At 53.6% G+C, this 27,732-nt stretch overlaps 2 protein-coding genes across 3 annotated transcripts in view; one reads left to right on the top strand and one right to left on the bottom strand.

The window, feature by feature from the left end:
* The first annotated feature begins 4,587 nt into the window (after window positions 1-4,587).
* The window catches only part of LOC140258318 (serine protease inhibitor Kazal-type 5-like), an 85,281-nt gene continuing 62,136 nt past the window's right edge, over window positions 4,588-27,732 (top strand). Inside the window, exons 1-2 of one of the 2 annotated variants that reach the window (XM_072348506.1) lie at window positions 4,588-4,770; window positions 25,787-25,887. Coding sequence is in view for 1 of the 2 variants with exons in the window: in XM_072348505.1 (XP_072204606.1) it covers window positions 8,995-9,172; window positions 25,787-25,887 (279 nt within the window). In the remaining variant the exon portion in view is untranslated. Of the gene's footprint in view, window positions 4,771-8,994; window positions 9,173-25,786; window positions 25,888-27,732 lie in introns of those variants that run through there. The other variant, XM_072348505.1, reaches the window with a different exon arrangement.
* HRH2 (histamine receptor H2) lies at window positions 8,998-17,707 on the bottom strand. Its single transcript, XM_072348509.1, has 4 exons — window positions 17,591-17,707; window positions 12,613-14,119; window positions 10,511-10,654; window positions 8,998-9,134 (listed from the first exon to the last, which is right to left on the bottom strand). The coding sequence occupies exons 2-3, from the start codon at window positions 13,701-13,703 to the stop codon at window positions 10,636-10,638; spliced, it is 1,110 nt and encodes a 369-aa protein (XP_072204610.1). The 5' UTR covers window positions 13,704-14,119; window positions 17,591-17,707; the 3' UTR covers window positions 8,998-9,134; window positions 10,511-10,635.

Consider the following 27,732-nt stretch of genomic DNA (forward strand, 5'->3'; position numbering starts at 1 on the left):
CGGGCAGCACGCAGGGCCAGGAGCACTCTGGGAAGTGTAGTTCCACCTTCCCTGCTGACATCCTCTGCTGGCAGGATGGAAATCTCTCAGCCTTTCGCTCCATTCCTCCCTTTGTTCCCAATTCAAGTGTCACATGGATACCAAGGCAGCTGCCCGAGGGATTGAGAGCAGGTGGGGAGCTGGGCTCCAGCTGGGTACCCCTGTGCATGGGGTTGAGCAGGGAGCCCCCAAGGAAGCATCACTTCTTTCCTCCTCAGGATGGAAACATGGGCTAGGGGAGGGGGGTGCTGCATGGTGTGGGCTGTGCACCGCAGGGCTGTGCAGGGTGCTGGTGGGGTGCAGACCTTGTCCCTGCACCCCAGGTGGTGGCAGACCCCCCGGTGAGCCCAAGCACTGATTTGGCACTATTGATTGTAGCTGCGTGTCTGCCTGATTCTGAGCTCACAAGACAATCAATAGTCGTTTCTCTCCTCAGCCTTCACCCTGCTAATGGGAACAGCTGCCCTTATCATTTCCCACCCAGGTGCTGGGAGCACTCACGTCATCCTGATGGTCCAGGTGCTTGGGCAGCTGCACTTAGCCATAAGCAAACACTTTTGAGCAGCAGGTCCTACAGCCACAGGGAGTGTGCTTCTGTGGGATGGTTGCTACCCTCTGTGCATGCGGGGGCAGGAGGGGTGCTCAGCCCTGGGGAGGTAATGCTTTGCCACGGGTTCTGCAGCAGAGAAGGGACTCAAGGCAGACACCACAATCCCTGTGTGAAATGTAAGTAAGAAGTCGTTGGGGTATTTTCTCCTCAAGCTGGGAGTGTGCAGCTTGGTCCTTGTAGGGAGAGGCAGGTCAGATCCATCAGGGCTCCCACTGGGCAGATGAGTAGTGGCAGTCACACGGCATTGCGGAGTGAAGCCAGGGAGAAGGTGGCTGCGTGTTCTGACGCTGGGTAACGGGCAGGTCCAGCCCCATGGTACCGGGTCCGGGTGATGCCGTGATCCAGTTTCAGAAAGCGGGTGAGGAGATGCTGCCCTTCACGGCACGCTGCAGAAGATCGATGTGTTTTTGAAGTGAAACTCAGAGTTTTTATCCGGAAACAACGCGGACGCCTGCTCCGAATGCTAAGCAGCTCCTTGGGAGGACGTCCCCCAGCACAAAGGGTAGTGCGATGCTCAGCCCCCCTCCCTCAGCTCCGCGTTGGAAGAGCCACAAACCAAGGCACGCACCAAGGCAGCCCTGCGGGGCCTCCTGCACAGTGAATGGAAGTGATTTTCACCTCCTTTCATGTGAAAAACCACGCGGGAGAACAGAGAACAGCTCCCCAGCAGCACAGAGGGGGCTGCACGCTCACAGCAGGTGACCCAGCTCACGGCTCGGCGCGGGGACAGGAGGGACCTGGCACCCAGCGCTGCTCCGTGCCACCGTGTGGGGATGTGCCACGAGGGCAGAAGTCACCGAGACCGATGGCGGCTCCTTGGGAACCGCAGTAATCTCATTCCGGGAGCAAATCACATTCCCAGCAGCCAAGGACATGTTAGGTCTTAATAAAAATGGTAATTCCCGGCAGATTGATTTGGGAGCAGGGAGAGTGCTGCTTGCTTCCCATCGCTGCTGCCCGGGGCTTGGAGGTGGTGCTGGGGATGATGGGCAGCAGCGTGGCACAGCACTGGGTTTTGGGGTTATCCAGCATGGGCTGGGTGTTGGTACAGCTGTTACAGAGCTCCCGCTCCTCTCATCCTGTAGGATCTGGCTGCTGTGCCTTGCCCCAGTGTTGCACCCAAATGGCCCCAAGGATCAGAGCTGTTTGTTTGCAGTTTCCTAGGAGAGAAATCACGTTTAGGGGGGGAAAAGAAAGTAAATTAATTAATCACACACCTGAAAACAAAATCTGCCTGCTCAAGTGCACATCGGGGATAAATGGTGTGCTCCAAATTAGACAATTTACAGCTTGGGTAAGTAATGAGAAAACCCATCCTGGCGTGAAAGCAGAGTGGGAGAGTGACCTTGGCTCAGGGCTCCCTCCCTGCACCCCACAGCCTGCATCTCTCCCACTGCACCTTCGCTGCTGCTCACTCCAAGCCCTACGTTGGCTCGACTTTGCCAGTCAAGGTGGCTCCTTCCCTGTAGTTTCCAGCAGGGGTTTGGGGTGAGTTCTGGCTTCTTTGGAGCAGTGAGCTCCCTCAGGAGCAGGTCTCAGCCCAGAGATGGCAGAGAGGAGGAACAGACAGGAAGGGGACAGATGGAGCGAGGAGTGGAGGGAAGGGACCCCAGCATAGAGGGGCACCCCACTGCGTCCCAGCCCCCCCCGGCCTATGCTGGCCCTGCAGTCCTCCACTGTGCAGTGCGTGGGAGGGCTGGCAAGGAGCAGGCAGCTCTCCAAGCTTTCCAGCAAGAAGAAAATCATTTTTTTCTCTCTTATTTTTCTGGGTAGGGCGTCCCAGTGCGTTCTGAGAACATGGGGATTTAAAGGGGCTGAGCCCTGGTGTCAGTGCTCCAGGTTGGGGCAGAAGGGATGGTTGGGGTGGATGGATTTGTGCCACAGAGCTGAGCTCTGATCTGTGCACAGGCTGCAGCCTGTGGGGCTGTGCAACACACGCAGGGACTTCGGGGTCCCCTCCATCCCACACCCCTAAGCCTCAGCTGAGCAGCCAAAATGTGACTGGGGGGAGGTTAGTCCCCCACAGTTCCCACCTCTGCTGGGAGCCACCTCCGAAACCAGCTAGCTAATGATGCGTGATACAGCAGATGGGGGCCCTGATGCTGTATGGATTAAGCATGCAGATGGATGTACGGCACTGCAGTGCCTCCTGGCCTCCCCCCTTCCACCCCCACCACTCCTATGATATTTGGATCCCCAGCCTGAGTGCGGATGAAGGGCAGGCAGATGGGATGCTCTCTCTGGTTTGTGTGGGGGTTATGGCACAGCATCGTAGGTTCTGAAAGCTGTTGTGAGACCTCAGATAGTAGACCGGGGCCATCTAGAGAGGTCGCTCTGCATTAGCCCACTGCAGGAGTCCTGCAGCCCCCCTCAGAACTGCAGAGTTCCCCCCTTCTCGACGTGGGAAGGAAACTCCCTCCACCTGCAGTAATGCTCCCCTTGTCCCCACCGCTGCGGCGCAGTGCAGCGCTGTTATCTCCAGTGCCTGGGAGCGGGGAACGGATTAATATTCATCACCAGGGAGCGGAGCATATGGAATATGAATAATGCTAATTGTGCCTGTATAGATTTAGCGTAAGAAGCTTCCATGCATTAAGGAGGGAGGGAATTAGCCTTTCTCCAAAGCGTTGCGGGTTCATTTGCGGCGAAGGAACACCCGCCTGCCTGCGGATCTCGGGAAGCGGTGGGGATAAAACTTCTGTCCCACGCCAAGTGCAGGGCTGGGGGATGCGTGGGTGGGCGCACACACCCCTGCACAACACGAGTGATGGAACAAAGTCGGTCGCTGCAGATGCAGAGGAGGAAAGGAGATGCCTGCAGCTGTGCAGCCCTGCTGCCGTCCATGGGCTGCTGCTGCTGGACCCCCCCACTTACCTGCACAGCAGCTTTCAGCCTACATGCGCTGTGTACCCCTGGAGCTCACAGCTGCCCCTGTGCAAAGCAGAGCACTGTGTAGCCAGAGCTGAAGTGGTTGCAGCTAATGAGGCACCGGGGGGTGAAAGGACTCCATTTCTTCACCATCCATCCCTCCTGCCCGCCGGGGATGGTGCTCTCTGCCCTGTTTAATCGAATCAGCTCATGGCAGCCCGGCAGCTTTAATAAGGTCAAGAGGAGAAGGCTGATGTGTGTAGCCCGGCAGTAGGCTGGGTGCTGCGGGGTTGGGGACGTGTGTGTCCCTCTTGCAGTGTCACTGTGGGCTATCACCCTGAGCCCCTGCTACGCCAAGTACGGGCACATGTGGGGAAGAGCTCAGGTTGGCACAGGGCTGCCTATGGAAATTCTTCAGCCTGAGGATGGGGGAAACCCAGGTGCTGCTTGTACCCAGGATGTGCCCGGTGTCTGCAGCATTATGGGGAAGGGGAATCACTGCGTGCATCTCTCCTGGGCCACCAGTTGCAATCTTCCCATCCTTGACCACTGTCATCTGTTCCCCTTCTCTTCAGCATCACTGAGAACGTGGGATTCCTCTTCCTGCACTTTGATCTCTCCAATTTTCAGCTCATTCTGGCTGCCTTATAGGCACTAATCCCTCTGCAGGCATCGGAGAGAATCCACCTACACTTCATGCAGCAATCACTTAAGTCTTATTGTGTAAATAAAATCTCAAACACGAAATCCTTAATCCTTGATGGCTGAGCCTCCGATACCCGCTCCTCTGTGTCCTGCCTGATAGAGGGTGGAAGAGGGGAAGGCCGTGTCTGTGCTCACACATATCCTGGATCAAGCATCTGTGGATGCTTCTAACCCTGGGCTTTTCCTCTCTCCCCACTGGTCTGATCCCCTCCCCGCTCAGTTGCATTTGTTCGAGCTCAGGGGCTGATCAAGCCGGGCAATGTTTGGAGTCTGGGAATATTTCAAATGCAAATTTCCCTTTGGTAGATCGTGGAATTTGCTCCTTCTTATGAAGGGAACCTTTGGGAAGAGCTGAGCATGGCGGCCATCCGGGCTGAACGCAGACCTCTGCAGAAGGGGGAGGGAAATCACTGCCTCCCATTCCTGATGCCTTTTTCTCCCCCTCTCCGTCCCTTCGCTCCCAGGCCAACACTTGTGAGATAACCGTCACTGTCACCAGGAGCAGGAGGTGGCTCAGTTTCCCTCAACCACAGCTGGAGAGCGGTGAGGTAAGAGCTGTGGGGTCAGCAGGAAATCCTGCTGCTTTCTGGCTGCCAGGCAGGGAGGGGGGAATCACAGTGGCTGTTTCTGTAAGCCCAGAATTGATGTTTCCCTCCCCGGCGATCGGGGGTGCTGCTGATATATTATTCTCTCTCTCTCTCTCTCTCCCGGCTCTGAAATTAAAGCTTTCACCACTTTTCTCACTGCAGTGTGTGTGTGAGAGAGAGATTTACACTTTGCTTCCCTGTTCGGAAATGGAGTGTGATTTTCCAGTGGCTGCAGACGTGGGGCCTGTCCTGATGTGTTAGGATGGGCTGAGGGGGAAGGAGCCCCCACCTGCTCCTGGAGATGCTAACTTCCCCCCTAAACAGGCATATGAGAGCATCTCTAGGGAACAAAATAAAACAAAAATAGGACCTCTGCCAGCCCCATCCAGGATGCGACATGCAGAGCACGTCTCGTTTTGGGGATGGGAGGGTTTGGGGGAGGGAGAAGGGAGTGCAGAGGTACACAAAGCAACCTGGATATGGCAGGGTGAATCCCTCAGCTTGCAGCTCCGGGGGATTTCTGGAGCTGTGCATGGGTTAAAGGCACCCAGCACGCTGGGGCTGCAGCACAATGCCGGCCCCTTGCCTGCCCAGCAACAGTTTCACCAATGGGGAGAATAACAACAGAGAGAAGTTCAGTGCTGTGGGATATCTCTGGAGTATTCCCTGAGCCCCCGCACCGCAGGTATGGGGCAGGTTGGGGGCACTCTGCAAACAAAGACACCCTGAGGAACATCCGGAGCCTCATAAATAAATGCTGGGTGAGAAGGAAAAAGGATTTGAATTTCAACTTTGATGCATAATGTGCTTTCTCTCGAAAAACAGCCTCCTTGGCAGGGACCAGGCAACTTCCCACTAAATCTCCTGGAAAAGCGCCTTGCCAGTCACAGAGATAAAACCTCAATGAAACATCAGTGTGGTACCAAACTCACCGCTCCCTCCCCGGCCATGTGTGCCCTGGCTCTGGGGGTGCTCTGGCCCCATCTGAGCTGAGCACCAGGAGGGCGCTGGGGTGAAACCAGCCCCTTAATGAAGGGCCTAATCACCCTGGAAAGAGCAGTGGACTTATCTCAACCTTGAAGGAGGCTGAGTGAGTGGAGCGGGCACGCAGCCCTCGGGGAGGGATGGTGGAGGGGGGCCGAGGGGGCCTTTTTCCTTTGGAGCTATTTGCAGATCTATCAACGGAGAGAACAAAACCCCACAGCGCTGTCTGAATGCCTGTCCCCATTGTCCCCAAGGTGTCCCCATGTGCCCTTGCTGCCATCCCCTGTGCGAGTCCCATCCTCCCACTCACAGAGGGCTCCATGATGACCACTAAAATCAGGGCAGGGGGTCTGCTGACCAGGCTCTATGGGTCGCCCCTCCTGCTGAAGCCATGCGGTGAGCACAGTGGTGCAATGGGGCCGTGCACAGAGCCTGCCTCTCCCTCAGGAATGAGGACAAATGACCCAAATATAGCCTGGGGTCGGCACAGCCCAGGGACGTGCAGGAGATGGGGATCATTTATTGCTCTGCAGTGTGATGTTTGCAGGGAAAGGGAGCCCTGTGCGGTGGGCACTGCTGCTGCCACGGAGGGAGGGGACTTTGTGAGCTGCTGAGGGAGAAGGATTTCTCTGGCTTGGCTTGTTTTGCTGCAGAAAGGCGGTTTCAGCGCTGAGGGTAAGGGAAATGAGACAGAAAAACGCCTCCCATTAAGCAAAAAGGATGGAGAACCCTGCGTAATAGTGTTGCTGCAGGGGCTGCGGGCGCTGGGTTTGCATCCACCCATCCTTACACCACTGCCTGCAGGGAGTGACGGCACACACACCGTGTGCCATATCCTGCTCCATCACCACCCCATGGACACGGGCAGCTCCATTGTGCCATCACATCACCCTGCCTGTGTGGTGTCACCCTGCATGGATTCAGCGTTTGCCAGGGGTGCTCTGTCCTCCTGCTTTGCCGTGTTGGTGCTGGGCACGTGGTGTTGGGGGGCTGGTGGTCCCCAGCCTGTGGGCTGCCAGTGCTGGAGTCTGCAGGGTCCTGGGCTTCCCCACTGAGGACATGGGGTGTCAGTGTCTGGACGGAGGGACAGGTCTCCGTCATGCAGCTGTGGTGTCATCTTGGTGCCTGGGGACACCAAACCCTTGGGACCTGCACTAAGTGTGGACTTCTGGGAGGTGCTTTGAGGCGGGGGATGATACGGGACTCCGAGGACCGCCGGCACTGCTGCCCTATAGGGGCTGGAGGTGACCTGAATGGGGACATGTTTCTGTCCTACTTGTGCCCTCTAGTGGCTCTGTCCTCCCTCCGGTCCCACGGCACGGAGACCTCAGAGCCAGGACTGTTTGGTGTGTGACCCCATTGCATTTTATTGAAGAAAACTAAATCTTGAGATTTCTGAAACAAAGTTTCTCTTTCTGTTTTTTGTTTGTTTGTTTGCCTGGGGCTTCTCGCTACCTTTCCATCTCTGTTTAATTGCACGAGAGCCCAAAAAAACCCCAACAAGGCTTTCTTCTTCTTCTACTGATGTTTCTCTTTTATCTAAAAGAAATAAAACAGTCCTTTGCTACACTCCTGGGAAGGGGACACACCAGAGTGCCCTACAGCAGCTCCTACATCCCCTCCCCACAGCCCTTTCTGTGCCTTTGGGTCCTACCCAGAGCTGTGGCTGCATCCCTACAGAGCCCAAAGGATGGAGGTGTCCCTGCACACTTGGCTGGCAGGAAGATATTCCTATCTGAGAAAGCAGATGTTGCTTAGGAGCTTTCTAAGCGGTTTCTCCTCCCTCTCAGAACTGCTGCTTGGAGAAAGAATTTAATCCCCTTTTGTTGCACATGGAGGGGAGAACAAAACCAAATGCCACCTGGAAAAGTTTCCTGCTGTTGTTCTGCAGGGTTTGGCACCAGGATCTGGATGAGCTGTCACTGCAGTGGATGGGATCAAAGGGTCACAGGTGCTGGCACCTGGAGATGGGCTTCATCCCATGCTGACACAGCACAAACCCAGCCCCATGGCATTGCAGGGGCTGCAGGGCTGCAGCCACACAGCTGTTCTGCATTTTGGCTTTCTCCCCCTTCCAGCCTCGTTAGTATTGAAATTAAAAACAAGTGCTTGCAAGTTGGTGGCTGTTCTCCAGGACCCCAATTAGTAAATCTCTTCATCCCCCCAGGGCTGCAATCTAATAATAATAAAAAAGAAAACATACAACAACCCCAAACAAGCCCCAAACCTTGTTTGATGGATCGGGAGTGCTACCAAAACAGTCGGGAGCGGCTCTTCCTGCTTAGTATGGTAATTAAACACTTCAATTGCAATTATTTTTGCAATTAGATCAGTCTCTAATTGTTATCATAGGTGGCAGAGCTTTGGGTGGGGCGCGTTTTTCAGATCTTCCTCCCTGAGTTGGGGGGGGGGGGAAGGGTGGATGCTACGGGTATTTCTGGCCCGGCCCAGGCTATGGGGACTCTAGGACAGAGAGGGGACGGACCTGGAGTCGCAAGCAGAGGGAGCTCCGAGCCCATAATGCTGCCCGGCCCGGGGGGGCCGCTCTGCTGCCCCCACTGCCCCCCCGCGCTTGGAGCGGTGCGCTCGGCTCCCGGGGCGGCTGCAGCCGCGTCCCTGCGGTTGTGCTGTATGTGAGCGCGGCGGAGAGGAAGGGGAGGGGATGGTGGGGGGGGGCTGTTCTCGAGGCAGTGTGTGCTTGGAGAAATCAATCGCGCCGTTCTGCCTCTGTTAAACGGGATTTTATACGGCTGAGTTCTGCCCAGGCTCGCTCGCAGATATCCCGTTTTTGCAGACTTGGCGTTGAGCTGCTGCGGGTTCGGAAAGAGCCTGGGGGCAGCCTCGCTGCTTGGTGGCTCCCGTGGCTCCGGGTCATCTCTCCTTGCTGGGAAGCTGAAGGTGTGAAGACCACAGAGAGCAGGGGACGCCCGTGTCCCCGAGGTGGAGCTCCTCTTTGCCCCGTGAGGATGCTGCAGGGCTGCACGTGTTGTGATCGTGGCCGTCTATAGCCCTCCTACTACCCTCCCCCACCGGCCCCCTCTGGGAGGTGGATATTTCCCTTTGACGGAGCACCGGGGGGCGTAGCGCAGCGCCTGTCCTGGGTTGGGCTGTCTGGTACCGAGGCTGCTGCTGTATCTCCTTTTCTTTGCTGTGCCTGAACCCCAGACCCGCTGGGGGTACAGCCTGGCTCTCATCACACTGATGCGGGGCTCAGTGCTGGAGGTGTCATGGCCCCCGATGGTGCGGGTTCTTCTGTGCTCCCGGGAAGAAACGTGGGCAGGCAGAGGCCTTTCCAGCATCATCTGGGGAGGCAGCAAGTGCCACTTACCAGCACAGGGATCCTACAGGGGAACAGAGAGACCATTCAAAGCACGTGCAGGTATTTCCTTTCCCCACGTTCCTCTTCTGCTGCATGAGGGATTCTGCATTAAGCACCTGTTGTGGCTGGGAGGGTCTGTGGTGTGATGCTGAGAGGGTGTTCTCAGCACCGAGTGCAGCTGTGTGCTGAGAGCTGTTGAGGGGCAGAGCTCAGCAGTGTCACCCAGAGCTCGTCTTCTGACGTTCCCTCAGAGGAGCTGTATGTTGCTTTGTGGCTTTCTCTGCTCACTCTTCCCCTCTCTGCGGGCCAGCAATGGCTGCGTTGTCACATCTGTGAATAACTGAGTCAAAGTGACACTCATGGGTGTGCTGGGGTCAGCTGTGCTCTGCCTCAGGGCGATCCCTCTCCCTCCTTTGCAGGTGGGTGCTGCAGGGCTTTGCTTGGCTCCTGCTGGGGTGCATTCAGATGGGCCCTCACATGAGGTGACATTTCCTGTCCTCACTTCTGTGTCAGAGAGAGGAAATCTGTGGCCGCAGCAGGACCTCAGATCTGCAAACCTCTGCCTAGATTGACTGTGCTTTGCCGTGCTGATTAGATTAGAAATCTCTTGGGGGAGGTTGGCATCTGGTCTCTGCCTCGTGGAAACTAAATGTTGTTCAGAAGATGTGTGCACAAAGAGTGCAACTGGAATTGGCTGCTCTATCCTGCTGACTAGGAGGTTTGGGACACCTCCAGCTTGGGGTTGGGGTGGTGGTAATTTCTCCCCCTGGGAGCAGTCTCTGTGCTGTGCTCTCCCCATGCTGTCACCTCCATGTGTCACAGCCAGGGACTCACACCCCAGTGGGGCCCCATACTTGGGGCTGTCAGCATGACCTTGGCAGGGGCGTGCTCCTCTAGCCATGTATGGGTGACCTTATTTTTCACCCCCTGGGCTCAATCAATACAGGAGAGCCCACGTTATCAGCATGCAGAGTTTGAGAGAGAGAGTGCGTGGAGGTCAGGATGACCTTGCCCAGTCCTTGCAGAGAAGGGCTGCACAAAGTAGCTCTTGCGAGCTCAAGGGTATCCCATTGCACAGGGGCAAATGGCCATATCCTCTGCCCAGTGCTGCTGGGGACAGTGGAGATAGTCAGTGTCAGTGTCAGCATCATGAAGTGTTGGTTTTGGTTTTTTTTGTGCCCTCACACTTCAAGAGCAGCTGGAGAAAGAGAAGAAAGAGCTCTGGGCAGCTGCCCTGGGTTTGGAGAGCAAATGCTCCCAGAGGGAGGATGTACCTCTGGTGCTATTGCTCCCTCCATGGCTGACTTTTGGGATGGGACGTCTGGACCTGGAAAAATGCAATGAACGTTCCCATTCATTAAACACAGTAGCACCCTGAGACCCCAGTCCTGTACTCACCCTGCAGACCTTGCCTCTACTCTCAGGATTCTCCCCAAGGGAAGTCCAGCTGTGTCCTTTCAGCCTTGCAGGGTGCTAGAAGAGAGCAGTCAGGAGTGGAGGCTGGGAGGTGGGGTGGCTGAGGCTCATGGGAAAGCTCCATCACTAGAAAGAGTGAAATTGCACATAGAGATGTAAAGAGGAGATGAGTTGGTGCCAATGTGGGTGAGCCTGCAGGCTTTGCTTTGCGCTCACCAGTTGCTGCCTGCATGGAATTGAGCCCATAGGAAGGAACAGGATGTGGTGGCTGGGACAGGTCCTGTCCCATGGGAGTTGGACTCTGCTTTCCATTACTGCTTCTTCAGTGAGTTCTTTCTCTGTTTAATGTGTGGCAGGAGGTGAGGAATTGCTGCCCTCCATTGCAGCCCTGCATGCTCCCCACTGTCTGTGGAAATGCAGGCTGTATCACAATGGCTGTGGTGCATGTTTTTTTCCATATCAGTGATGGGGGCTGACCCCTGTCCCTGTGCTTGACGTCACCTGAGACCACTCATATTTCTCCAGTGCTCTTACTAATGGTTGCTTGTCTTTTCCCTGTGCTTTGTAACAGGAAAAAACATAATGGGTAATATTTCAAAATGCTTTCCCCTGAACAACCCCACGGGGCTGCTCTAGGCAGAGCTCTGTTGGGCTTCAGTCTTATTTGGAGGGAGATATGGGTTTGTGAGTGATTTGTGCTGCTGTGTCACTGTGGCTGGAGGAGTGGGACTGTGTTTCTCTGAGCTCAGGGTGACGTTGGCTGTAGGGGTCTGGGTGACTCCTGCATGGTCCTGGGGTCTCAGACACCCAGTATGTGGGGAAGGGAGGAAGTGGGAGAGGCCCACACCATCCTTGATGCATCATTTCCAGGCGAGTGAGTAGGCAGGTAAACAGGGAAAGTAAAACCAATAACTCAACATTCAGCCCTGAAGTTGACTTTTATCTCATCACAAGCAGAAACCACAGCAGTGATGCTGGCTGGTATGGGAAAGAGCTCTCTGGATTTTGAAAGGTCAAGAAATGTCCCTGTCCTTGTGTCTTCCCCTCTGCTTCCTGCAGTGCCCAATATGTGCCCCAATGCAGCACTGCCTGCTATTCAGCCTCTTCCCTCTAATGTTCTGCTTCATTTGGGCACAAATCCAGAGAGGAAACATTTATTTCTCCTACTGGAAAGAGGTGCGAGATGCTCGCCTTCTTACCGATCTCATTCAAGTGCATTCAAGTGTTAGAAAGGAGCCAAACCTGACCAACTGACTGAACCCCAGCACCTGATCCAGCCTATTGCTGTGTCCTCCCCCAGTGTTCTCTGCCCTCCCCTGGGTATGGGCTGTAATGCTGTGCAGGAACCAGCTGCTGTTTTGCATTGCACAAACAGTTTAGTTAAATAAAATCCCACGTGGTGCTCCACAGGAGCAGCACAGGTCTCCTTCCAGCCCCATCTGTGTCTGCAGAAGCATCTTTGCTGTGCCTGGTGTGTGTCTGAGCCTGATTCAGGCTGAGCCTTTTGTGCAGCTCTGCCCTCTGCTTCACCTCCCTGCTTTCTCCTTCCTAAGGCTTCACACTGCGTCCTGGAGAAGGTACCAAGGGCACGTGCAGCAGGGAGTGAAAGAACAGCTTATCGGTGGGATGGAAAGTTTCTGGGCTATCAGGGGGGTTATCAGTTGCCACTGCCTAGAGATTAGATTAAGGTCTGGGAGCAGCAGTTCACATCATGGCACAGCATGTGTCTGTGTTCTCCTTGTGTTCAGGTGGGCCAAGGAGTTGCAGGCTGATCCCATGGGATGGGGATGCCTGGGCACAGTGCTTGCTTCCCATCCATCTTCCCCATCACTACACCCCTTCCAGGGTCCTGCTCCTGGCGGTGCTTGGGGTACTATTGTGGGGAGATTTATGACTCTATGTGCGGCTGTTTGTGTTCCTAGAAAAGTTTGCCAACCTAATTTTAGCTATTTTTGCTCCAGAGATGGGAATGGAACTTGCTGTTGGCTGAGCTCGCTGCTGGGGCAGACCGAGAGTGGCAGTGCTGGGTGTCTGAGCTGATGGGGTCCTGGGGACCAGCAGTGTGATTGTGGGGGGGCTCTTACCTCTGCAGGGCTCCATCTGCCAGCAAGGTGCCCTTCCCGTTCCTCATCTCCAGCTTCAGGTATTTCCCCTCCTGCCCATCCAGGCTTTCCCCACAGCTCTTGCCCCAGGGCTGACTCTTCTGTAGGGAGCTCTTGGGGTCCCCTGTCCTCCAGCAGTGCAACAAGTGCTGGTATGCCACCCGAAAATCTCTGTTGAACGTCCCATAGAGGATGGGGTTCAGTGCTGAGTTGGCATAGCCCAGCCAGAGTACGATGGACATGGGTGTGCCTTTCACACTGCTGTCCCCCCACACCCCTCGGTATGTGAACACCGTGAAATAGGGGAACCAGCAGACAATGAAGGCTCCCATCACCACTGCCAGCGTCACAGTGGCTTTGTGCTCCTTCACCATGGGTGGCATGGGGCTGTTGCTGCTGCAGCACCACGTGTGGTTTATCCTCTTGGCCTGCTCCCTCGCTATCTTGAATATTCGGTAGTAGGTGATGCACATGATGACCAGAGGGATGTAGAAGGTGAGCAAAGAGTCCACCAGCCCATACACAGAGTTCACTTCCAGCTTGCACTCCTTGGTGCAGTTGGGTGTTGTGTTCTGGACTGTTGTCCCATCGGTATTCCACCCCAGGTGGATGGGGAGGAAGGAAACCATCAGTGAAACTGTCCATATAACAACCAAGCCCACGGCCACACGGGATGGAGTGACCAGCTGCTGGTAGCGCAGCGGGGTGGTGACGGCAAAGTAGCGGTCAAGGCTGATAATGAAGAGGTTGAGGATGGAGGCCGTGCACAGCATGACATCCAGGCTGAGGTAGATGTTGCACAGCGTGCTGCCGAAGGGCCACTCGCTGGTGAGCTCATAGAAGGCAGAGAAGGGCAGCACCAGCAGGGCCAGCAGCAGGTCGGTGATGGCCAACGAGACGATGATGCAGTTGGTCAGGCTGCGGAGCCGGCGGTCCAGAGTGACAGCCAAGCACACAACGATGTTACCACAGAGAGTGAACATGATGAGCAGGGCCAGGCAGGACCCGACCAGCAGCTGCAGGGGGAAGTTGATGGTTTTTGAAGGGTTTGTGAGGTTGCTACATGGATCCATCGTGCAGTCGCATGGGTGAAATGGCTCTGCTCTCAAGTGACTCTATAGATGCTTTGAGTGAGCCTCTACCACGCAGCCCTGGAGTTCCTTCCAAACCAGTCTTGGGCCTATGATGGCCTTGGAGATCACAGCAGAGTCCCCTTCATGCATTCAGCCTTGTCTACTGAGCATGACGTGACCTAGGAATGATGTGCCCCTGTAACTTTCTTGTGTGACCGGGTCCATCTGGGGCTGGAGCTGATCCCCGTGGCACTGCTGGTGGCTGTCAGCTGCTCCCTTCTCTCCTGGAAAGGCCAGCAGGATCAGATGCTATTGGGTCAGGTCCCACGGTGTCTCGTGCCTGCCTTGCTCTGTGTGCTTGGGTCAGAGATGGTGGCCAGCAGTACTCATCAGGGACAGAGCTCCTCTACCACAGCCTGCAAAGAGAGCACCAGGTCAGGGCCATAGTGGGCAACAGTCCCTTGGGCAGCCCTTCCAGAAATGGGGCATCTGCACCTCCCTGGGTGCCTAGACTCACTTAGACCTGAACTGGAAAGTTCTTTGGCAGCTGGGGACAGCAGATCCTGCTGGCTGCCTCTCGCTTTGAAGTGCCCACGTGGTGTAGGGGTGGTTTCAGAGGAAAGAAGTTCCTCCAGGCTTGTGATTTGGAAAAAAGAGCTGGATTGAGATGAGGAAAGAGCTTTCCAGAGGGAGCGGTGCACTTCATTGATGCATTCTAGTAAAATTAATCAGCACTGTGTGATTCATGAGGCTCCACAGCTGAACTTCTTAAACTTTGTGCCTGTAACAGCACTTTGAGCAGTTCCACGCCTTGTGCTGATCTCTGCTGTTAGCAGCCACGTGGCTCAACCAGCGCAGGGAGGAGATCTCCCATTGCTTAGAGGCTCCTGCTCTCCCTAAGCAGAGCAAGATGCAGGCAGGCAGCGGATGCTCTGAAGGGAACTGGGAGCAATGAACCCATGGAGGTGCCCCACATCGGGGCACTGGGATGAGGGCTGCAGGGAGGTGGCAGAGTGGCTCCTCGCCTCCTGCTGCAGCGCGGGCTCTTGCCATGGAAAGCTCTTTGTTCGTGCACAAAAGGATCATGGCATAAGCTGAGCACTGCCTGCCTGCTGAAGGCAGCCAGGAGAACAGGTTGTTCTCAGAGAAGGGGATATTTCCAAGTGAAACGGATGTTTTTCCCATTGCTCCTAACGTGCTGGAAATGGCAGGATAAATTATAGGGGGAGTAGCAGGCTTAGAAAAATACAGTGGGTGGATCACAGCCTCCCGTGTAGCTGCTCTGCCACCCACCAACAGCCACTCCTGTGCCAGCTCACGTGGGCTTAACTGAGGCTGTGCTCGTGGCCCAGCACCACTGCAGGGCAGGGGGGCACTGCTGCCTTCCTGGTGCCCGTAGGGAACCTGGTCACGGTGCCCATGCCTGGTGGTGCTGGGTGAGACCCTCCTGGCAGGGTCTGCTCCTTCTGCTGTATTCAAAGCCTCCTGTGCAGGCCGTGCTGATGTGGGGCAGCTGATCCTGCAGGCTGGGTCAGGAGTTCTGCTGCTTCTTGCTCCCATTAGCTGAGGGCAAGGAGTAGGCCCTCTGTATTTCTTGGGCAGGGAGTAGGAACATTTCCAAGTGTGACATGGAGCTGCCATCCATGGGGATGGAGCACCCATCTCTGCTGAGCTGCCAGGAGCCTCTATCCCTCCATGGGATGGGTCTGGACTCATGGGGTTGGGTGAAGGACCTTGAGCTGGTTCCAGGCACGGCACTTGCAAAGGCAAAACCTGAACCCTAGTGGGAGATTGCCTATATTCCATATTGTCTCATGGAAACATTCCCCAAGTGATGGCCACTGGCACACAGCTCTGCAGGAGGAGCGGCATTGTATGGCGATGCATCCTGGCCTGGACCTGTTTTTTGGTCAAAACTGTTTCCCCAGAAAGCAGAGAGCTGAGCAGTGCAATGCTGAGTCACCTTGTAGTTGCTTTCCCTGCAATATGGGGCTCTGACAGGACTCTGTCACTGCTGGGAGAGCTGGTCAGGCACCAGCTGTCTTCCTACAGACACCCTGGGGCTCCCTAACAGTCACATACTTCTGTGCTGTTTTCACTGCTTAGGGCAGTGACCTTTGCCTTTGGACCCTAAGCGTGTGAATTTGTGACAGCCCATTTGGTTTCTGTTGAATTTCAGAACCTTTGGTTCATCTCCTGTAGCCATGAAGCCCCTTGTCAGGTTCAACAGTTCTCCCGAGATTCTCACCAGTACATTTTCTTAGAGAATTTCCATGTTCTGAATCAAGAACTCTAATGAAAGCTCCTAAACAAAAACGTGTCTCTAGTCTGATCTTTAAGGAGCTCTATTAATAGACTTGAGTGCATTAGCTTCTCCTGTGGCAGCACACTACGATCTTCTCCATCAGCCCGTCCTTTAACCTCACAGCTCCTGCAGTAATTCCTGTCTGAATGGATGTTTCCTGTTCTGTGGAAGCGTGTGGACTTTTGATCGGCTTTGTTCCCATATAAATGCTGATTATCTCCTCTAGGGTTGTGGCTGTGATTTGTCCATGAGAGATTCTCATTCACTCTCCCTTGTTCTTCCTCCTCCCTCACCTTTTAGCATCCTTTCTCCTGGCACTGTACGTTCAGGCACTTTGAATGCTTTTGCATGGAGGCGAATGGGATGTTGCACCTGGTTCTGCAGTGCCAGTAATGTTTGTTGCTCCCCATTCGTGTATTCCCTCTTCTGACTTAATGGGTTTGTGGCAAATTTATTAAAAGCAGATGGACAGGAGAGAGCACTTGGCGTGTGCCTGGACATAGCACTGGCTTTGGGGAGCATTCCCAGGTCCCCAAATCTGAGAGGTCTTTCTCTCCTGCACTAGTATGGAGCGGGGTGCTGGGACATCTCACATAGGGGAAAAGCTGATCTCCTGACCCCACAGAGCTCATGGCTTTTTCCAAAACTGTGCTCAAGTGTTTAATCAGGAGTTTAAACACATGGGTTCTGTGAGAGATGCTTGTGACAGCGCAGTGCAGCAGGGTGGGGATTTTTGCTGCCCCTAAAAAGGATGTTTGAGGTTTGGTGGTGGAGAGCAGGCAGGGCTTGGGGGGCACAGGGATCCCAGCAAAGGGCTGTTCCCATCTAGTGCTGTAAGTGTGCCTCAGCTGATGATGTACACCAGCAAGTTGCTTCCTGGGGGTAAGCAGAGGGGCTGGGAGGCAGAAGCCAATCCCGTCAGGGCTGCAAACCCTGGGAGAGCAGGAGCCCTGTGTATAGGAGTGTTCAGGATAACCCTGAATGCAGACAGCCCAAAGAGTGATACAGAAATAGGCAGAGAGCCTCCAGCACGGCCAGAGTTTGTTGTTCGGTGACTACATGAGAGGTGAAAGTGAAAACAGAAGTGCTGGGCTAGCAGACATGATTTTTAGCTGTAAAAGTCAGAGCAAAGAAACTTGGATTCAGCTTCCTGCCCAAAGGCCACAGCTGGGCTGGGGCACAGCATCCATCTGGTCCTGGGGGCAACATCCCCTCCTGTGCCCGGGTATCAGTCCCGGGGAGCAGAGCAGCTGGGTCAGAGTTGGTGTGCTCGGAGGAAGGGCTTGGGCAGCTCGGGGTAAAAAGTTTACTTAGGAGCAAACCTCGTGGGGATGCTGCTGGGGAGAGGCGCTTTGCTCCTGCGAGTGCTGAGCCAGGGCAGTGCCGACTCTCTAACCCTGCTGTTCCCCCTCTGTCCGCTCCCACCAGTAGAAACCCCCAGGCTGCCTTCTGCTCCGGGCAGGGCGTGATGGAGATAGCACAGAACGCAGAGCCCTCCACCCACCGACCCCTCTGAGCTCTCGCTTAGAAATCCCTTCAGCAGTGGAACAACCAAGAGAAAAAAGTCAGGCAAAAGCTTTACCTGGGAGCGGTACCGGAGTTGTGCAGCCCTGCAGCAGGTGGGAGCGAGGATCACCCCGTGCCGGAGCAGCTCGTGTGCGAGCGGCGGCCGCCCGCTCCCTCCCTCTTCCTCACCCACCAATATCCAGGCAGCGCGCTGACTGCGCTGTGACTCACAGCACCGGTGGGTGGGATCAGAACTCTGAACTCAGGTTCCGAGGTTACCATCCGGTCCAAGTCGAAATGCTGGAAGGAGCCGGGCACGCTGCTTGCAGGGCTGCTCTGAGCCTCCCCCAGCGCACCCCCGAGTAGCTCTGCGTTGCGTGTAGGGGCTTCCCAGGAGGAGCTGATGCTGCTCTCGGTGCAGACCTGGCTTTGCCGTTGATGCGAGCTCACGATGTGCCCGAAGCTCGGGGAGCTCGGGGGAGCTCGGAGAATGCAGGGAGCATCGAGGCTCTTTGGTTGCACGGGAAAAAGAGAAGCAAAAAGGGGGCAGAAAGCTGCAATGCGGAAGCAGGGAGCCCCACAGCTGGGGTGCAAGTTTGCTCCTTTTGCAGCTCGAGGTGACAGGAGCAGCCCGTGCTGCTGTGTGTGCCCCGGGCTGGTGGCAGGGGTGCTACGGGCTGAGAGCAGCCTGGGGCTGCACAGAGCTCTGCTGGAAGCATCCATTGCACGTGTGGTGTCACAGGGAGTCAAGCCAAGTGATAAACAGCAGGAGTGGCCCTTTGTGCTGCTGGTGTCTTTCGTTTGTGGGTTTCCACAAATACTAACTGCTGGGCCAGCTGTGTGGGGAGCTGCTCCCCCTTCCTGCTCTCCCCCTGGTGCTGGGCTGTCTGTGAGCTCCGTGCTGCTGGAGGAAGTAATGTTGACCATTTCCATGCCTCCCCAGTGAGCAACCAAGGGGCTGTTGTGTCATGTTGCTCACCATATACACCCTGGGCTTCCCATGCTGGATGGAGCTGGGCTGCAATACTCACCTCCACCCCAGCCAAGTAGAGACCCCAGCAGCCCTGGTGCACACAGCAGAATGGCCTCGGTGTGTTTGTCTCCACAGACCCAAACCCAGCTCTGTATTTCATAACCTGGGGGTCTGCTGGAGCTTCAGAGTGTTCCTGCTGGCCAGCAGCAAGGTGGTGCGTGGGGAGGGAATGCTCTGCAAAACAAGACTCAAATCTGCTCAGGAATGTCACCAGCTGAAATCAATGGGGTGTTGACTCCTTCAACTCCCTCAACTCTGCTCGAGAAGGGATCTTTTGGTCTAGAATCTGTCTCAGGATGGGAAGTACCCTGTAGGAATATGGAACTCTGGTTATAGGGGCAGAACCCCCTCCAGTCCCATTGCCCTAATCTCTTCCAACATAAGGTTCTTGATGCCTGGGGGTAAGAAAACCCCGCAGGCTTGGAGCTGAGAAAGCTCCATCTTCCCCTGGGGAGCTCACAGGGTTCAGAGCCCCATGAGGATCCAGTATATGTAGTGATGGCAGGGAGATGGGAGCTGGTGGCTGAGCCACTGCTGACATCAGGGCTTGCCAAATAAACTTGTGGGCTGGGATATTCCCCATGTGGGCAGTCTCTAAAAGGCAGTTTATTAAAGACCAAGGCAATGCTGGGAACTGGGTGTTGGGAAATTATAAGTGAAGTCAGGGAAAGTTTGGGACTCCGGGAATAGAAGTATAAAGTTTGGCAAATGTGGGGGCTGTGGGAAACTCTGACGGGGAGCTGTGCCTGGGGGGCTAATGGGACAGCGTGGGGCTGGGGGTCCTGCTGCGCTCCAGCCATGGCCGGGTGGGCCAGCATTGTGCAAATGGGACTTGTGAAAGGCTGCTTCCTCTATGGATGGGAGAGACTGATGGCTCACTCTGACCATCAGGACACACAGTACAACCAAAAGGTGAGGATCTCCTAGATGTGTTCATGTGGTTATACATACCTGGAGTGCCACTAGTGCTTGCTGGCCCAGGAAAATCTTTGTCCCCAGGCACCTTTGCTATACCAGGACCAGGGAAGAAAAGGTTGCTCGAGCCTTTGCCACCCTCCTGGATGCTGCAGTGCTGATCCCAGTCAGGCCCAGCAGGATCCCATCTGCTGTGGTGCAGTGTCAGACTGGGACGTATTCCTGTATGTTCTCATAGTGCAGGGAGAGGATGTTAGAGGTTTATTTCCAGTTTGCTGACCTAGACAAAGCTCTCCAGGCTCTAACAAGGACTGGAGGGTGCTGGATTGCTGGTATTAAGCGCCCTGCAGCTGGCTAAGGGCTACATGTTTTACACTGATTGAAGCAGGTCCTCAACCCACCCTAGTGCAGCTGCCCATAGATGACACCTGGAGCAGGCATCTATTGGGGTGACCGAAGCCAGCTGTGATCTTGGTGGAGGCTGCAGAGTTCCATGGGTGAGGAGGAGGCCTGGGGAATGAGATGAAAGCATGTCGGGTTCTGCAGAAACAGGCACTGTATGTTACGTTTCTTTCTAGTTTTGCAACCGTGAAGTAGGGCAAGAACCTCCCCACCCCTGAGAGGAGAAGCAGCCAAGGGCTTAGTCTGCAGAAACGAAGCTTAATTTAAATTTACTCACCATGAGAGTCACATGCTGGAAAGAATTTCTTAAGAAAGTTGAGGTCAGACAGAGACCCAAAGGCAGCCTGGAGCTCAGCACCTGGCATTGCTACACACAGCCCTTGTGCAGCCACCAGCGTCAGAACAGCTTGGGGTGAAGGTCCCACTGCCCGGACGGGGTCACTAAGAGGGGTGAAGGCTGAGGGACAGCTCTGGGGACACTGCCATGACAGCACCAGGCATGTGGGTCGGAGTCACTGCACTGTGCAGGAAGGGCACAATGAAGGCCTGCAGGGAGCACATATCCAAATATATATATTTTTCCCTTACACAGCCTGGAATGAGGCCAAAAACCTAGGGCTGGAATCTCTCTCCAGACAATTAATTATTGTGGAGAGACAATTTGTTAAGCAAGAGAGGCTTTTAATTTGCAAGAGCTCATCTATTCTTATTGTATCTTTTAAGCTGAAGGAAGTGGAGTTGATCAAAATAGGCTGGGAATAGAAGACTTTAATTTAGAGGCTATGTTCAATGTGCTGACAAAAATAAGAAGCGGCATTCTCAGAAGAACATGCTCCCCCCAAAACCCGGCTGGAGCCTGCAGGGAGTGCTCAGGAACAATCCAGATCATTAAGAATATGCCTGAAAAATCTTTTAACAAAACAGCAGCTGGATTTGCTCCGAAAAGGACCGTCCTCGGATTTATGGGGTGAGCCCTTATCTTTCCTTTGCACAGCACTGAGCTATTGTGCAAAGTATACGGCAGCTCTGTAGTGCGAGGTGATGGTGAAGGAGGGTGGGATGGGTTGTGGGTTCCCCATCCATGAAGGTGCCCAAGGTCATGGATGGGCCCTGGGCAGCATGAAGTGGCTGCCAGCCCACGGCAGGGATTGGGGCAGGGGGGCTTTGAGGTCCCTTCAGCCTTATCATGATTCTATGATTCCAAGAGGGATGTGGTGGCTCTTCAAAGCCATCTGCCCGGTCTCCTCCTTGCACTTGTTCATTGAAAGTAGCTATGTTTAGAAACCTTTGTGAAGCTGCACAGTGGCACTTTTCAAAGGAATTTTTTTTTTCTTTATTTTTGCTTTGAAACAACTTATTTAGAACTGTGTGCTTGTTATCTGTGCAGTAGGTTAGGCTGGGAATGGAAGCGATAAAGCCTTCCTGCCATGGCTCTGAATGCATCACCTACAAACATCCCAACTCACTGTCCCATTGTTTCGGTAACTCCATGCACAGAAATCACTTCTTGTCTAGTTTAAGTGCCCCACGAAATAGCCACTAACTGGAAACTGCTGCTTTCTGTCTCCAAAATGAGTGTTGTACCCTCAGGCTATGGGTATGTGGGAAGGTGCCTTGCTGCAAAGGTTGCACGGTGGCTGGAGGAGAGGAGCCAGCCCCCAGGCAGCTCAAATGGAAACAGAATCAACTGTGAAAATAATAATAATCTGTAATGAAGTGAAGGCAAAAGGGAAAGAGGGTAGAAATTGAATTAGAGCTGTGCCGGTTCCAGCAGTCCCCTGTGGCCCCTTCCTGGCCAGAAGGAAATGGGCCTATGAGGCTGTTCCTGTTGGGGTGCAGGAGGGGGAGAAATTCAAGGGTAAATCACTGCAGATCAGCAAAGCACCTCTGGGCTGTGCAGCAGGAACCCATCAGCAGCTGGGGCTGTGTGCTGCTGGTGGGGCACCGCTCTGTTGCAGATGAGGCGTGTTGAAGGCATGACGTTCTGCTTAGCAGAGATAAGGATTTTCCTAGAAATATTGAGAAACCAGAAGGCAACTCTGTTGCCTCTCAGTTCTGGGAAGGAGAGGTAGCACTCATACGTGTGCTGAAGGCAACATTCATGACAACCTGCCCCACGCCATGACCCATCCATGGCTGGAGCTCGCTGCCTTCTGACTCCTGAACCCAGAGGATGTGATGCTTCTCACTTCCACCTCCTCTCATCTTCTTGTGCCCCCTGCACACCTGCAGGACATTAGAAATAGCATGCTTTTGTTTTGGATTGCGCTCAGCCTAACTTTAATCCGTGCCCCATCCTTCCTGTACAGCAGCTCCATTTCTTCTTTCCTTCTTTTCCTCTGATGTGTAAGGCTAAAACTTCTCTCGCTATTTTTCTTCATATCTTTTATAAGAGCCAATTCAGCCTGACCTCTGCATTTCTCCCTTTATGCTTTGGGCGTTTCAAGACATGGGGGTAGGCTGCCCTTCTTCCTTTGCAGCATGATCTCTTCGCCCTTTTCCTTATCAGCTCTCTCCATCTTTTCATGTAGCTATTTCCTTAGCCAGCACAGAAGCCTTTCCTGGGCTTGAAATACATCTCAAAGATTGGGCATGTCCAACCCATGAGAACTCACTGAGAATGGCAAGCACTGCCATCGAACCAACCTGATATGCTGGTTTCACTATAAAAAGGACATATATTCCCCTGGTTTTATGGTGCCAAGCCACTAAAGGAGCTCTGTGTGCATGCTCCAGAGCTGCTGCCCAGCTCTGTACCAAATCCCCCAAGCACAGTGCTGCATGGGGGCTGTGCAGAACCACAGGGGCAGCAACTGCACTGCAGGGAAGAAAGCTCCCAAGGATGGGGATGGGAGCTGCTCCCATTGGTCTGTTTGTACCCCGTTCTCTTCTTATTCTGGGGAGCCACCATTACAGAGTGATGTTCAGCCACACCGTCCTGCTCTGCTCCCTCTGTGAGCTTTGAACTGCTGTTACGCAGATGGGGGACACAGAAGGAAGCACCACCTGCCCCTCCTCTTGCTGCCTGGTTTCCATGCAGGGCAAGCAGCGTGAAGATCAGCCATGGCCATGCTGGAGGGCAAGGAGAGAGCATGGGAGCTGTGTGGATCCCAGAGGAATCATTAAAGAAGGAATGGTAACACAAGGCTAAGGGCAACTGGAAAGCACTGTTTTCTTTGGCCACACGTAAAACAGCAAAAGAAAAAGGAAGGAAAAGGAAAAAGAAAAAGCAAGGCCAAAGCCCAAAGATTCTGTTCAAACACTAGAGGAGTTTTGGACAGTCCAGCCCTGGGATTTGGAACTGTTTCCTACCCAGTTCATTAGCGGGTTGCTAATTAGTGAGAACAGTTTCCTGTTAATACCCAGGGAACACCAGGTCCCAGGGCAGTGCCTCAGCTCCTATGCAGCTCTCCTCCTTCCTAGCCCAGCTGCCACAGACAGATGTGACCACAACGCGACGGCCCTCTCCTTCCTCTCACTCTGCAGGGAGGACTGATGTCCTTTGGCAGCTCCAGGACTGCAGGCTGAGCCCAGCCCTGATGCCGAGGGTGCTCTGATGGTGCAGGAATGCTGGAGCAGACATTGCTGGAGCGCCGCAGGGTGGGAGATGTGCTCCATCTGCTCAGGATTAGGATAGACATCCACAGACCCAGCAAACAGGAGTCCTTCACTTTGCTGCCAACACAACTTGTTTTTCCAAGGCGTAACTGTTGCCAGAAATCCGTGGAGTCAAGACCTGGCATTTCTCTACTTCCAAAGAAAACTCACCCCAGTTTGCTTTACCTCCAGTGAGAAGAGCTCTTGTCTCCGAGAATAAAATCAGAAAGAGAGCAACCTCTGCTTTCCTCTCTCATTTAGTAACAACAAGTGGGGGGATCACCTTGCAGGGGCTGGCAGCCTGGCTGTGCTCTGGGCTGCACGTGGAAATCTCATCCGTGCTCACAGGGTGTTTTATGCATCTTTTGAACCTGCTGATCCTTTCCCGGTGCCTTAGGCACTGCAAGCAGCATGACAAGCTCACCACCACGGCTCAGCAGCATGCTCATGTGGAAAATCCCCGGGTAATTTACCCGGAGTGGGATCCTCTGATTTGCTGACATCCCTCATAAACAGAGGCAGACATGAAAGGAATGAAAGCAGAGGTGCTAATTTGGAAACTCATTTTGCCTAACTGCTCACAGAAGTGGTAACGGTCAGCAGGGAGCCCCAGTGATAAATAATGGTTGTTGAATCCCTGAATTGGCTGTAAATTGGCATGAAGGAGTGGCATCCTCTGCAGGAGGCACAGCTCAGTGAGTTATTCTGCACTACATCCTCACCAGGTAGATGCAGAGGTAGCTCAGGCTCTGTGTATGGCTGGGCAGCGGCTTCTTCTCCCATGCATACAGGCCATGATTCATAACAGCCACTTGTTTATTTTGAAATGTCTCTTCTGTATGATAAATGCCTTGGAAATGTCGCCCTGTAAGTGACTCCGGAGAGATTGGCCCCATTGGAGCCTTTGGCTGCAGCTTTTGGCTGCACGTCCTTTGAAAGGCTGTTTAAGATACATGTCATGTTAGGCAAACTGTTTGCAGGCTGAAGCCATCCAACAGCCATGAGCGATGAGTGCTTCATGCACCAGAAGATGTAAATCTTCCCTTAATCCTGCCTGCCCTTTGACCAGCTTGTCTCCAGCCACTCTGGACTTAGTGCTGCGTTCCCCTGAGTGCATGTCATCCCAACTGCTGGGCAGCAATCACTGCTCCGTGTGCATGGAGAAGTGCAGTGGGCAGCTGTGGGACCAACACTGAGCATCACAGCATGGTTTCTTCCATAGAGTTGGGAACAAAACTCTGTCCTGTCTGCGGCTCACAGAACATGGAAGGCAGTGTGAAGCCACCAGCTGAAAATGAGTCAATGACCCCAAAGCTGCAACTGAAAACAACCCATAGTGATGAATGCTCTGACCACAAAGTCTGCTTCCTCTCCCATGCTCCCTCCCATCTAGGACTGATCTCTATAAACTCAAAACAAACTCAGGAATGACCACAAGAGCTGCTGTTGTAGCCAATGGGAACTTTCCAAGCCTGTCCCTTCCTTCAGCTGGGGCTGGAGCACAGCTTGACAAGCCAGAAGGCTGATTTCAGGATTGCTTCATTCAGCAATGTTGGGAACGGCTAATAAACACTACTAAAAGCTTGCTAATAGCTTTAATTAGGCTGCAGCTGATGCTTCATAAGTGGTTCTCTTTCCTCTTCCACCCCTTCCTTGCAGCTATTTCCTGGTGGAGCTCAGGAAGGTGAGGTGCATTAATGCTTCTTGGGGAGACACAGCTGTGTGATGACATTTTTTGGTGGCTTTTATTTTTTGTAGGGGTCTCTTACAGCATCATACAGCTGCTGCCTGGGCTGGCCGAGGTGCAGATGGGACGTTCACCTTGCTGAATGGGAATGGGCATAGCGTGGGGGTTTGGCAAATCAGAGGTAGAATGAAAACACAGCTCTAAAGAGCAATTTACCTTCATTGCTGCAACCCTTCCTGGCTGTGAGAACCTACAAGCTGTGTCCTTCAAATCACGTAATCTTTGTCCCTCCTTGGATGAAAGAAAATGTGATAAAGGGGTTTGAAGAAAGAGTTCACCTTAAAGTGAAAACTTTGTTGTTGCTGTAATTCATTTTCTTTTTTCTTTTTTTTTTCCCCCTTTTTTAACCTTGAGGGTTTCCTACAGCAGCAGTGATTACAGATTGAGGCATGAAGCTGCCTTGTGGCACATAAGGCTTTTAAGCTGCTGATGAACCTGGCTGTGAAGTTACAAGGCCATGCAGGTCTTCAGAGCCCATTGCATGAGCACAGAAGCTATAGGTCCCCAAATACACCCCCAGCAGCCCCTGACTCAGAGTATCATGTGTTGCATTTCTCACCCAGATTCTCCACTTACAGATGCTGGCTTCCTTCTATGTGTGAGCATTCTGAGCTGTAGGACACCGTGGGCTCCTGCTGCAGCATTGTGGAAAGCACTGTTCATCACATCACAGAGCAAGGTGGGTTGTGGAACCTTTGTGGCAACTGAGGATGCAAAACCGAGGGGTTCTGCTGCTCTTTGGCTCAAGGGTCTTAATACTGGCTCTTTTCTCCTATGCTTTTGAGTCCGGTTCTTATAATGTGTGTGAGCAGCCAGCTGTGTGGCCTCCCTCCATGGGGATGTATGAGCCTATCTTGAAAGCATCTTTACTTCAAGCCCTCACAGAAATCAAACCAAACATACTTTGGAAAAAAACACCCATGCAGATGACTTGGAAGTGGCTCTTGTATAGTGCTGTCATTGTGTGCGGGCAGCTGTCCCCAGTTTCTGTGTTCTTAAAAGTAAGAAAACACAGCAATAACATGAGCAGGTCTTTCCTCCTTACAGAGATCAAAGCGAGGAGCAGGCTGGATTCTTGTGGCAGTGATAGCTTTTTGAGTGATGCTGTCATTGAAACCTCTTGTGAAAGAAAAAATAAATACAAGCTTCTGTTGGGAAAGGAAATAAGTACTGTTCCTTCCACAGCCCTGGGCAGTGATTGCAGAACCTGGGCTTGTGTGTGTGGCTTGAGCTGAGGGTTTGTATTTCCCCATGAATAACACCTGGGAGGAAACCAGTGTGGGAAGCAGAGGGAAGCACAATGAGCTGTACTGTGCATGTGAGGGCAGGCAGTGATGGCTTGGTGCAGGGCTGGTGTTCTTTCCCTGCAGTTGGGCTGCTGTGAGAGCACTGCGTTATTTCAGCTTCAGCATCTCCTTGGGATAGCAGTGATCTCAAGTGGCGTGCGTGTTTCTCAGGGTGCAAGTGAGGTTTGCAAAGAGGATGAGGTCTGCCCATTCATTTGAGAAGAGGACCAGCCACATCTGGGACTAGCATAGGACAAGGTTTTTTTTTCTCCAGCCGCAGGGGTTACTTGAGTTCTGAAAGGAAAGCTGAATTTGTCATGTACAGTATGTGGGACTCGAGGGAAAAACATTCCTTGAAATCTAACTAAAGACCTGGCACATTTTTTTTCCTGGTGACGGTGCTGCTGACCTCACAGATCTGAGTGCTCGTGGTTCTTGGCATCCCTTCCTGGCTGCTCAGGGATGGCTGCACTGCAGCCAAAGTAGCATCAAATATATAAGGTATCTGATGCCTGGAAGGGATGGGATTTACTTGAGAGCTTCCTGTGCTTCTGGGAGCTGTGCTGCCCAAAGGGACTCTAAGGAGGCATGGAGCTCTCTGTGGGTTTGCTCTGTCTGAACCCCTACCCATGGTGGTGCTGGCCGAGATGTTTCAGTAGCTGCTTCCTGGGGGCTGGGAAGGTGTGGGGACTTTGACATTCGGGCTCTGGGAGCATGCAGAAACACCCCACTGCTGTGGAACCAAGAAGGAGCTCAGTGCTGTATGAGGCTGGGGAAACAAATGCTTCCTTTGGTAATTTGCACCAAAAAAATCTATTGGGAGCACAGCTGGTAGAATTGCTGTACTGACTGTGGGTGAAAAAAAACCCCACAGATCAAAGCAAGCAAGTTGGTACTTGAAAAGGATGGAAACTTTTCGAGTGAATATCAGGGAAAAAAGGAGTCCTGGGTGTGCTGGAAGCATATGCTGCTTCCTGAGATCTGGATCTGTGATGTTGGCAAAGGCAGAGCTATCTGTGTGCTCAAACCTTGGTGGATGTATGGGTGTTCTGGTGCCTTCTGCCCTGATTTTGCAGGTCTCTGAGATTTTAACAAGCTGCCCATGGAAATGGTGGAGTTGCCACCCATGGAGATGCAGAATGGTAGTAGTTAGTGAGCGTGGTGGGGATGGCTTGATGGTTGGACTAGATGACCTTAGAGGTCTTTTCCAACCTGAATGATTCTGTAGTTCTATCTTC

The sequence above is a fragment of the Excalfactoria chinensis genome, chromosome 13 (genome assembly GCF_039878825.1).
Source record: "Excalfactoria chinensis isolate bCotChi1 chromosome 13, bCotChi1.hap2, whole genome shotgun sequence".
Lineage (NCBI taxonomy): Eukaryota > Metazoa > Chordata > Aves > Galliformes > Phasianidae > Excalfactoria > Excalfactoria chinensis.